The following is a 12,217-nucleotide window of genomic DNA, read 5'->3' as shown; positions in this document are numbered from 1 at the left end:
ATAGGTGGTTGCGGATGGGTTATTAGTAATTGTGGGTTCGGGTGAACAAACAGCTATCCTGTTTACTACATCGCCTTATGGTCCGGTCCAACCACACTTGCCGCACATCCTCAAATTGATGTCACGGCCAGCTGGTGTGTTGCCGGTGTTTTTGATTTGTTTGGCTTGTGAATTCTTAGCTTGTTTTAGTCTGTTTTTAGCCTAGTCTATGGTCATTTTATTTCTTTGTATCGTTTGAGTCAACATTTGGATTGCCGTTTTTTTATCCATGCTGTCTTACAAGCTCGTGTCACGATTAGCCCCTGTGGTTGGGACCGCTCCAACCTGACTCGAGGTTAGAGCCTACTTGGCTACTAGCTAGCAGGCTATTAGTGCTAGCGTACTGGTGTTTTTACACATGGCTGGGCCAAAATGCGATAAGTGCGAGATGATTTCCACTCAAGAGAAGAGAGAAAGGGTGAAACAGATGCGACGGGGGTTCATCTGCCCTAAATGCATCACCATCAAGCGAGGTTGTCCTGTTGTATAGCTCAGCTGCGGCAGAAGCAAGAGTCACCAGCCTCCCCAGGCATAGGAAGAAGGGAGGCTGTCTGGCCGTCCTTTATCTATCCTGGAATATCCGATCCAGCTATCAAAAAGTTTTGCCCGGATGGAGGCATACCCGGGAGTCAGCTCTGATCCTGGGAATTTTCAGCCGCAGTGGCAACAACCGCTGTCCATAACACCGGCCTACAGTGCCTCCTAATGCCATCCACTGCTCCCACCATCCCTGCCCGAGGCAGTCCCATCCCCCCGCTTCCTTCTCCATTGAATTCCATCACAACCACCATCATTGTGGGCAGCACGATGGTGAGAAATTTGTGTCTGTCTACAGTCTGCGGACTGGCTATGCACAGGTGTCCGAGACATCAACTCCCTCCTGCCCACAGTTTTGGTCAGTTACTCTAATTTTCCACAAATATGGCGACACCGTCGGTTTTCAAATCACCTAGAGGACTTGGGCTGTTGCACGTAAACATGCAAAGTTTGATTTCAAAGTTGCACCTGCTTGATGTCTGGGTGCATTATACGAGCCCTGATATTCTGGTTCTCACGGAGACCTGTCTCGAGGTTTTGATTATGTATAAGGACATTGAAATTGCTGATTACAACATATTCAGATTGATAGACTGAAAAAGGGTTGATGGGTTACGCTATACAGTATGTGAAATCGACTCTTGTGGCATCATCGACTCTAAGTGTCACTATCGCCAAAACGTATGAATGTTTGGTTATAGATGTAGCCTTAGGCCAAAACATGTACACTATACGGTGCATTTGGAAAGTATTCAGAATCCTTCACTTTTTACACATTTTGTTATGTTACAGCATTATTCAAAAATGAATTAAATGTTTTCCCCCTCTTCAATCTACACACAATACCACATAATGACAAAGCAAGAAGATTTTTTGAATTTTTAGTGAATTCAAAAAATGAAATAGCACATTTATATCACATTTACAAATCTACCTTTACTCAGTACTTTGTTGAAGCACCTTTGGCAGCGAGTACAGCCTTAAGTCTTCTTGGGTATGATGCTACAAGCTTGGCACACCTGTATTTGGGGAGCTTCTTCCATTCTTCTCTGCAGATCCTCTCAAACTCTGTCAGTTTTCAGATCTCTCCAGAGATCAGGTTCAAGTCCGGGCTCTGGCTGGGCCTCTCAAGGACATTCAGAGACTTGTCCCAAAGCCACTCCTGTGTTGTCTTGACTGTGTGTGCTTAGGGTCGTTGTCATGTTGGAAAGTGAACCTCCGCCCCAGTCTGAGGTCCTGAGCGCTCTGGAGCAGGTGTTCATCAAGGATCTCTGGATCTCTGTTAATCTTTCCCTTGATCCTAACTAGTCTCCCAGTTCCTGCCTCTGAAAAACGTCCCCACAGCATGATGTTGCCACCACAATGCTTCACCATAGGGAGGGTGGCATTTTTCATCCAGGCGTGACAATTGGCATTCAGGCCAAAGAGTTCAATCTTGGTTTCATCAAAGTAGAGAACCTTGTTTCTCATGGTCTGAGAGTCCTTTAGGTGCCTTTAGGCAAACTCCAAGAGGGCTGTCATTTTACTGAGGAGTGGCTTCCGTCTGGCCACTCTACCATAAAGGTCTCATTGGCGGAGTGCTGCCGAGATGGTTGTCCTTCTTGAAGGTTCTCCCATCTCCACAGAGGAACTCTGGAGCTCTGTCAGAGTGACCATCGGGTTCTTGGTCACCTCCCTGACCAAAGACCTTCTCCCCCTATTGCTCAGTTTGGCCGGGCGGCCAGCTTTAGGAAGAGTCTTATGTTCTTAGGGACCTTCAATGCTGCAGATCTGTGCCTCGGCACAATCCCTTCTCGGAGCTCTATGGACAATTCTTCGACCTCATGGTTTTTGCTCTGACATGCACTGTCAACTGTGGGACCTTATATAGACAGGTGCGTGCCTTTCCAACTCATGTCCAATCAATTGAATTTACCACAGGTGGACTCCAGTCAATTTGTAGAAACCGCTCAAGGATGATCAATTTGCACCTGAGCTCAATTTCGATCTCAATTTAAAAAAGGTTTTTATTTTTTTACGATGAATGCATTTGCAAAAATGTCTAAAAATCAGTATTCACTTTGTCATTCTGGGGTATTGTGTGTAGATTGATAAGATAATTCTAAAATAAATACATTTTCGAGTAAGGCTGTAACGTAGTAAAATGTGGAAAATGGGAAGGGTCTGAATACATTCCCAATTCCACTGTATGTGGACACCCTTTCAGCCACACCCGTTGCTGACAGGTGTATAAAATCAAGCACAAATCCACACAATCTCCATAGACAAACATTGGCAGTAGAATGGCCTCACTGAAGAGCTCAGTGACTTTCAACGTGGCACGGTCATAGGATGCATAATTTCCAGCAAGACAGTTCGTCAAATGTCTGTCATGCTAGCGTTTCCCCGGGCAACTGTAAGTGCTGTTATTATGAAGTGGAAACGTCTAAGAGCAACAACGGCTCAGCCGCGAAGTGGTAGACCACACAAGCTCACAGAACAGGACCAAGTGCTGAAGCACGTAGCGCATAAAACTCGTCTGTCCTCGGTTGCAAGACTCACTTCTGAATTCCAAACTGCCTCTGGAAGCAACATCAGCACAATAACTGTTCATCGGGAGCTTGTTGAAATGGGCTTCCATGGCCGAGCAGCCGCACACAAGCCTAAGATCATCATGCGCAATGCCAAGCGTTGGCTGGAGTGGTTTAAATCTCGCTGCCATCGGATCTGTTCTCTGGAGTGATTAATCACACTTCACCATCTGGCAGTCCAATAGACAAATCTGACGCTACCTGTCCCAATGCATAGGCCAACTGTTTGGTGGAGGACAAATAATGGTCTGAATTAGTGATTTTAATAGATTTGAACCTGGATTGGTTTACTCTGGCCTCTGATCTTTTGAAGAATATTTCTCTTGACATTCACCTGACTCAACTAATCTCCAAACCTACACAGGTGAATGTAAGAAACTCCTTGCTAAGAAATTCCTTGCTGATTGACCTTATTTTTTACAAATAGCCCCCACAAGTAATTATTAAGTGTAGTCTTTGCTAATGACGTCAGTGATAACTGTTGTATAGGCAGGTTGGCTGACAACAAAAATGATGCGCGCACATCGATTTTGCCGGAAGGCATGCTAGCTAGACAAGAAGCTGCCATGTGGGGAATCGTAGGTTGCTCATTTCAGTTTGTTGTATGTTGTTATTGATACCATGTCTTGTTTTCAGGTGTTTTGACTCATGACATGTCTGTGCTAATATGGCAAAAATTCACTAGCTAGCTAACCAACAACTCTAAAGATGTATTTGAGAAACAACAAATGCTATTGTGAAAATGTTATTATTGTTTTCAATGAACATTTGGAGACAAAATATAGTTTACATGCTGTTTACAAGTCGAACAGTCTATTTTGCTCCATAGTTGCGCACCGGCCAGTTTTGTTGCTAAACAACAAACCCGGTCTATCGCATGTATTAGAGATACAAAACAGAAACAAAATTGATCCTCGTATAATTATGAAGATACATTTTAAAATTTTCCCCAGCCATTTTTCATGATAAATATATTTCATGATAAATAAATATGTTCTCATATTGCCTCTATAAGCTGCATGCCTGACCCTGAATTATCTCTAGAACTCTTCTCATCTATTTTTATATCTCTGGCAGCCAAACACGAGCCCTTTAAATGCCTTAGAGGTAAAATAGAACAAATCCATGGTTCTCTATAGAACTTTCAGATCTCATTATGATTAGAAATCAGGCCTGGACCAAAGTTAGAAAAACTGCCTTGATAGCTGATTGGCAGCATTTCAGGCAATTGAAAAATACAGTAGATATTCCTCAATTAAGAAAACTAAATCAATCTACATTCTACGTTTTATCACAGACTCTGCTGGGGATCCGTCAACATTTTGTAAAACAGTTAATGCACGGAAGTGTGGAAATTCCTCTCCTGACCTGCCTAAGCAAGTCAGACTCTGGCATCATTACTGAGAAGAATGAGATAAGTGATGGTTTTAATCAGTATTGGCAGGCTTTTTATTTGAAAGCAATGGTGGTTTAATTGACTCTGGGAGAGGGAAGAGCAGTCGACTGATGACTGCTCTTCCCTCTCCCAGCCTCCTATTTCGGGTGCTATCCCCAGGGATTAGAAGGCAGCCCATGTGCTCCCTCTCCAGAAAGGTGGTGACCCCTCCGACCAAAATAATGATCCCCTATATCAAAATTGTATTGCCTAGCAAAAATTGTAGACTCATTAATCAACAGTCAACTTAGATCCTTCCTAGCTATGAAATGTATTCTAAATGTTCACCTGTCTGGTTTCAGGCCGGGTCATAGCAGCATCTCTGCTGCAACTTTGATGTTAAATTATGTGGTAAGGGGTATGGATAGGAAGAACTACTGTGCTGCTGCTATTGACTTATCGAAGGCTTTCGATACTGTTGACCACTCATTATTGATTCCTGATTCTGCAATCAGCATCAGGTGTAATTGATTTGGAAATTACTTGACAGACAGGACACAATGTGTTTTTTTCTGATGGTGTTGATTCAGATTTCCTTGATACTACGAATGGTGTTCCACAGGGATCGAGTTTAGGTCCTGTACGTTTTACTGTCTAACAATGTTGGTCTATCTGCAAAACATTGAAAATGGCGCCGATAGGTAGGGCAGCCGTGCTTCTAGCCCCTAGGCAATAATTTGGTTTACAAGCATTTCGCTACACCCCTAATAACATCTGCTAAATACGTGTATGTGACCAATACAATTGGATTTGATTTGAAATGAGAACATATATCTTTATGCTTTTGCCCCCACGGTTGACCAGGCTCTTTCGAAGTTTCAATCTGCCTTCATTGCTTTGCAAGAAAGCCTTTGTTGAACTGAAATGGGAACTTAACGCAGGTAAAAGAAGGTACAGTATATGTTACTCTCCAAAATCACATAAAAATGTAACTAATGATTTATGCATATGTGCATTGGATGGTGTCCTCATTGACCGTGTCCCTGCTTATAAATATCTGGGTATCTGAATTGACAAAAAAGTAATTTTTCAAAAAGCATGTTGATGAGTTTAAGAAATTAAGAATTCAAATGGGCTTATTTTATAAGATTAGGTCATGCCTTTCATTAAATAGCAGAAGACAAATCATTGAGTTGACATTCATACCGGTCATACCGGTTATAGACTATGGCTTTATTGTATATATCTCTCACACTCAACTCTGGACCTCGAAGCCTGTTCCACTGCATTTTTTCATTGTTCCCCTCTAATAAGGACTGATTTATACCTGGGACACCAGGTGTGTGGAGTTAATTATCAGGTAGAACAGAAAACCAGCAGAGTAAGAGAGTAAGAGTTGAATACATTTACATTACATTTAAGTCATTTAGCAGATGCTCTTATCCAGAGCGACTTACAAATTGGTGCGTTCACCTTAAGACATCCAGTGGAACAGCCACTTTACAATAGTGCATCTAAATCTTTTAAGGGGGTGAGAAGGATTACTTTATCCTATCCTAGGTATTCCTGAAAGAGGTGGGGTTTCAGGTGTCTCCGGAAGGTGGTGATTTACTCCGCTGTCCTGGCGTCGTGAGGGAGTTTGTTCCACCATTGGGGGGCCAGAGCAGCGAACAGTTTTGACTGGGCTGCGCGGGAACTGTACTTCCTCAGTGGTAGGGAGGCGAGCAGGCCAGAGGTGGATGAACGCAGTGCCCTTGTTTGGGTGTAGGGCCTGATCAGAGCCTGGAGGTACTGAGGTGCCGTTCCCCTCACAGCTCCGTAGGCAAGCACCATGGTCTTGTAGCGGATGCGAGCTTCAACTGGAAGCCAGTGGAGAGAGCGGAGGAGCGGGGTGACGTGAGAGAACTTGGGAAGGTTGAACACCAGACGGGCTGCGGCGTTCTGGATGAGTTGTAGGGGTTTAATGGCACAGGCAGGGAGCCCAGCCAACAGCGAGTTGCAGTAATCCAGACGGGAGATGACAAGTGCCTGGATTAGGACCTGCACTGCTTCCTGTGTGAGGCAGGGTCGTACTCTGCGGATGTTGTAGAGCATGAACCTACAAGAATACCCCTGGTATATACAGTAAGAATGGTGCTGCCTATATATTGAAGCCATTGGATGCAATTTAACATAGTTTATCATGACCTCACACTCAACAATGAACTGAGCCACTTAAAGAAATTCTCTCATGACTCTGCTATAGAGGGCTTACAGTTGACGTACGACACCTTGACGTACGACACCTTCTTAGCATAGACAATGCAATTGTTGTGGTAGTCTTAGGCAAGCCATCTTCATTATCACAGTGTCAACTCCAAGTGCCACTCAGACCTTATGGGAGAAAAGTATCTGGCATTTAACTTGGTAGTAGTAGTAATAGTTTTGTGTATGTTTTAAACTAAGCATCCCATCATCTCCTGCTTCCAGACATTTCACCGCCTAGATTACAAGTGTTGGATTTGCTCCAAACAGTTTAATGTCAGCACACGGCATGTACAACACTGAGTAAATTATTAGCCTCATATACATTGACTACTGGTATCGTTTTTAAATTGAAAACATAAAGATGACAATATGTAAACAATGTGTGAGTTAAGCTATTTTATCCTTCAGATGCACAATGTCAAGGGGGTGCATTGCAAATGCCCATATAAGGCTAATGCCATCATACTGTAGTAGGCCTATGGCTGCATTGGCTTTGCATACCATTATCATTTGCAAAATGGGTTCACATGGCTGATATCCTGAAAAAAGTGACAATCAAATAGAGCTTAAACTTATCCAGAATCTTAAATCTCAGTGGAAAAATAAACGTTTCAGCACAAACAAATGTTTGTACATGAATATGTGATTCATTTACATTTAAGTCATTTAGCAGACGCTCTTATCCAGAGCGACTTACAGATTGGATTCTCCTATTATTTTGTGTGCTTTGTGTGTCTGTAGATGTATCGTTTTCTTGGGCCTAAAAGCATATTCATGTTTAAAGTACTATCCGCTGCAAAATTAAGATGGTACAATTGAGCACATAAACATCCATTATAAAACTGAACAAACAGGTAAGTAATGTTCATTTGAGAATACAACACAGACAAATTAGAAAGATTCCCTTCCCCTCTTTATTGCAGGATTGTGAGCTGTGATTAATCAACAATCCTGAATAGTAGTTTTAAGTGAACAATTAAAACAAGTTTAAACACTTCACTTCAAAGAATCAAGTGTACACATAAGCTAACTCACATGTAAAGGTTAGACATCTTAGTAACAAGTAGGCTATTATTAGTAAAGCATAATCTCAGGTTGACAAAAACAAGTAAATGCCATTGTCCAACCTCGCTCCACTGATCCCTGATCTACTGGGTGAGCAGACTTCTGTTCCGGCCCAGCAATAGCACACTTGATTAACAACCAATTATGCTTAATAATTTGAATCAGGTGTGTTAGTGCTGAGCTGGAACAGAAGCCTGCACACCCATCAGGGTTGGCCTGCTCCAGTTGTAATAGGTTTATACATTGTGACTTTTTTTTGCTCATTTGCTAACATAGGTATGTACACATATAATGCATGGATTTACAAGGATTTACTCTTATTCTCGAGACATTCATTGGGAGCTTTTCATCTGCAGACAGGGTTTCACGGCTCTCTGTATCTGAGGACAGAACATCACAAAGAAAGGCTACCTTATACTCAAATTAGACAGCACTGATTATTTTGTTGCTATATCTCTCTGTCCTCATAGTTTTTCTCGCTAGGAACTGGAGTATCTTTTCATAATGTCCTCCGCAAAGGTACCTGCCCTATCCAGAGTAGCCTACTCTCCGTTCTCTGACAGCTGGAACTGCTAGCAAATCCTTTCACCCTCTTCCATGGCTTTTAGCTAGCTAGCTACCTGGCTGCAAAATGTATTTCAAGTTTGTGTTTTTAATTTACAATGATAAATGCATCAGGATAGCTAACTAGCTAATGTGAAGTTAGCTAGCTGGGGAAATTGAATTCACATGGATAGCTATAGGTATGTAAAGTTACATTATGTTAGCCGCTCATTTGAGTTATCCTGCACATAAAGTTCCTGTAGCTATCATTTTCAAAATATATTTACTTACTTGAATAGGTTCTCCCACTGCCTCCGTTTTCTGGGTCATTAGAGAAACAAAATAATTGTCAATCTTCCAGAAGTTTCCAGTGATAGCAAAACGCAGCCAGCCATGTGGGCGATTGGATGATTTCCACCAGACTGATTGGTAATCCAACATGGCACCAGGTAGGTATGGTTGCTAGGTGGTTTGTGATGCAACTGCAAGCCCTCTATAGTGAGCTGTGTTATGAAAGGAGACGATGCTTATCACAGGGATACAACTGAGTCCTTTGTGAAATGGTGTGAGGCCAATTACTTGGGCCTGAATGTACTGAAGACCAAGGAGCTAGTGTTAGGTTTAAGAAAAAATAAATACGTTTTTAATCACATTTCTATTAATGGTGATGAGAATGACTCTTGTGTGTAATAGTAGACAACAAACTTAACTGGAAGAATAACTCTCACAGTGTTTACAAAAAATAAAAATCCAGACTACTTTTAAAGGAAGCTTAGATATTTTTATGTATGTTACAAAGGCTTTGCATGTTCTATAGCAGTGTCCTGGTGAGTGTAGTGACCTATGCTATTGTGTGCTGGAAAGGGAATTCAACAAAGGAGGACTTAAACAAGCTTGACTAAATAATCAAGAAAGCCAGTGCTACAATTGGCTGCAGCCTGGAATCAATGCAGGACTTGCTCATAAAAGTCTGCAAGGAAAAACACACATGGACAATGACACCCACCCACCCCACAGCACTCTAATGCAACACAGGAGCAGCTTCAGTAGCAGGTTCATACTGCCCAGAAGTTTTAGACCGTCCTATTTACCCACAGCCATGAGGCTTTTTAACGAGTGTAATTGATCAACGTTTTTTATGAGGTCTTCCTATTTAACAATGTATAACAATGTATTTTTTGTTGCTTATCATGTTGGTCATTGTTGCGTGTCCTGTTTCTGTAAGTCATTGATGATGTATGCTGTGATAAAACAATTTCTCAAATTGGGATTAATAAAGTAATACTCTACTCTCTACTCTACTCAACTCAAAACACACTATGCTTTATTACGGGCGGTAGGTATGGGCAATCACTGCATAGGCTGGCCCTCTCTGAAGTAGATTTAGGTTTACATTTGACATTTTAGTCATTTAGAGGACGCTCTTATCCGGAGTGACTTACAGTTAGTGGATTCATCTTAAGATAGCTAGGTGGCAAAACCACATATCACAGTCATAGTAAGTACATTTTTCCTCAATAAAGTAGCTTTCAGCAAAGTCAGATTGATGAATTGCACTCTTTTTGTTTATAAAGCCCTCCTGCATAAACTGCCACCTTACCATACTTCATTGTTAACTTATAGACGTTTGAAATACCACACATGGTCTTAGGGGTGGCTAACTCTGGAGATCCCTTGTTTTCTTTTTTTTTGCACCTTGCTTGTGGAATGGTCTCCAAGGCTCTCTAAAGATGGATGAATTGGTGCCTTTAGGGCAATTCATAAGGCTGATTGAGGACCTTTTTACTGAAAAACGTGATTGTTTTCTATGATTGTGTATTGCTGTGGATATTGATGTGTATAGTGAGGTGTGTAGTGTATATTAATCAGTGGCAATCGGTGCTGTTTAAGATTAGGGAGAACAATTGTTTTTTTATGAGCATGGCCTTATTTCTATTACAGCATATTGTATGACTGTCATTCATATCCCATTCACACAGCTCAATATCGATAGGTTTAGGCTACTAGATGATACTCACATTTTCCCTATACCCATCATAAGGTTGCTACAACCTAGCCTACAAGTTAAAGTTTAGAACGTAGGTGTACAGGTCGAGAGACACATATAAGTAATCAAGCTGACACATTCAATAATGTAATCATTAGTCTAAACAGATCCGTTTTGCAACGAAAATGAGTTTCTATTTGACAAATTCAGGCAGGTCCTTCCCTGTTACGTTTGATTCTGTTTAAGAAACGTTTTGCAATAGAATCGGCAGAATGAATACACCCCTGGTTAGCCCCACACACAGTTCACTTTCATAGCAGCCACATTCAGCATCATCTCTGGACTCGTTATATAATTTATTATCGCATCTACGCGCTTTCCTGCTCTCACTTTTTTCCTTCGCTTGAGGACTTTAGTGCACAACACAATAGCTGTCTGTGACCAGGGACAAAAACCTCTCCTAGCCAAACCTTAATACCATATCTGCTAACAGCCTACATCGTTGTCACCATATTAACGTTATAGTCAACAACTAGAACTAATGCATTAGTAAACCCACAATCCATGTGTACAATTACGCAGTACAGTGTACAACAAGCTGTTTAACAGTTACACTGGCAGGCTTGTCTTGACTTGGAAGAGTTGCAGAGTTGGATAGCATTAGCCAGCTAGCTAACATGAATAGCATTCTTCTCTGTTTTGAGTCAGGTTGTTGAGTAACGTTAGCCTAAATTTGCTGCATTAGCTAAGTAAGTGAAAGTTAAACTAAGAAGAAGCAAAAAATTAAACGAAGATTAAACTAGCTCTCTCTCTCTCTCTCGCTTCTCCTTAATTTTTGAAGATATGTATTTGTTCAAAACTGTTTAACCCATTGCCTTTCTCATTGATTCAACTACTCACAACACCCGATGCACTGCAGTGCTAGCTAGCTGTACCTTATGCTTTCAGTAATATATTAATTCTCTGATCCTTTGATTGGGTGGACAACATGTTAGTTCATACAGCAAGAGCTCTGATAGGTTGGAAAAAGTCCTCCAGGAGTCATCATAATTACTGTGTAAGTTTATTGAGGGGGTGAGAACCATGTACCTCCTAGGTTTTGAATTGTCAATGTACCCAGAGGAGGACAGAAAATAGCTTTGCTACCTTAGAGGGTGTTGTTGAGGCTAATGTATACCATTGCTAAACAGTGTGTTTTAATCCGTTTTTTGGTGACGTGAATATATTTAGTATAGTTTTATTTTAAAAGGATAACTTTTTTTAGGGTTTCACTATTTTAAATTATGTGTGTGTTTGTGTGTGTGAGTGTGTGCATGTGTGTGTGTCCATGTTTGCAGGCGTGTATTTGGTCTCATACATGTCTTTGTGTGTGTGTGTGTGTGTGTGTGTGTGTGTGTGTGTGTGTGTGTGTGTGTGTGTGTGTGTGTGTGTGTGTGTGTGTTTGTACTAACTGGTGTGTGTGTGTGTGTGTATGTGTGCAGGGCCTGCTGAAGGTTGCGATTGACAACGCACGGGCCCAAGAGAAGCAGGTGCAGCTGGAGAAGACGGAGCTAAAGATGGAGCTGTTCAGGGAAAGAGAGCTCCGGGAGACCCTGGAGAAACAGCTCGCTATCGAACAGAAGAACAGAGGTACGGACTGAGAGAGGGTGCGTGTGTGTCTGTGTGTTTGTCTGGTTTGACAGCATGCTTCAAAGCTCATTAAAACACTTTAACACAAACATCTAAATAATGAAAACGGTCAAACATACATAAGAAAACTGCCGTGTGTTTCTGTGCAACCGCTTCCAATGAACCACTTAGTATTGTCCCCCACCACCGCGAGAGATCAGCTAATTATGGATACATATTGAATTA

The 12,217-nt window shown here is 41.7% G+C and overlaps 1 protein-coding gene across 5 annotated transcripts in view; it reads left to right on the top strand.

Annotated features, from left to right (window-relative positions):
- Positions 1 to 12,217, top strand: part of LOC115107052 (dachshund homolog 1-like) — a 249,987-nt gene that overhangs the window by 224,478 nt on the left and 13,292 nt on the right. For 4 of the 5 annotated variants that reach the window (XM_029630441.2, XM_029630434.2, XM_029630425.2 and 1 more), the window contains one exon: positions 11,845 to 11,992. In XM_029630441.2, the coding sequence (XP_029486301.1) occupies positions 11,845 to 11,992 (148 nt within the window). Of the gene's footprint in view, positions 1 to 11,844; positions 12,010 to 12,217 lie in introns of all 5 variants that reach the window. The other variant, XM_029630448.1, reaches the window with a different exon arrangement.

The sequence above is a fragment of the Oncorhynchus nerka genome, linkage group LG3 (assembly GCF_034236695.1).
Source record: "Oncorhynchus nerka isolate Pitt River linkage group LG3, Oner_Uvic_2.0, whole genome shotgun sequence".
Classification (NCBI taxonomy): Eukaryota; Metazoa; Chordata; class Actinopteri; order Salmoniformes; family Salmonidae; genus Oncorhynchus; species Oncorhynchus nerka.
This window is presented reverse-complemented; position numbering and strand designations above follow the sequence as displayed.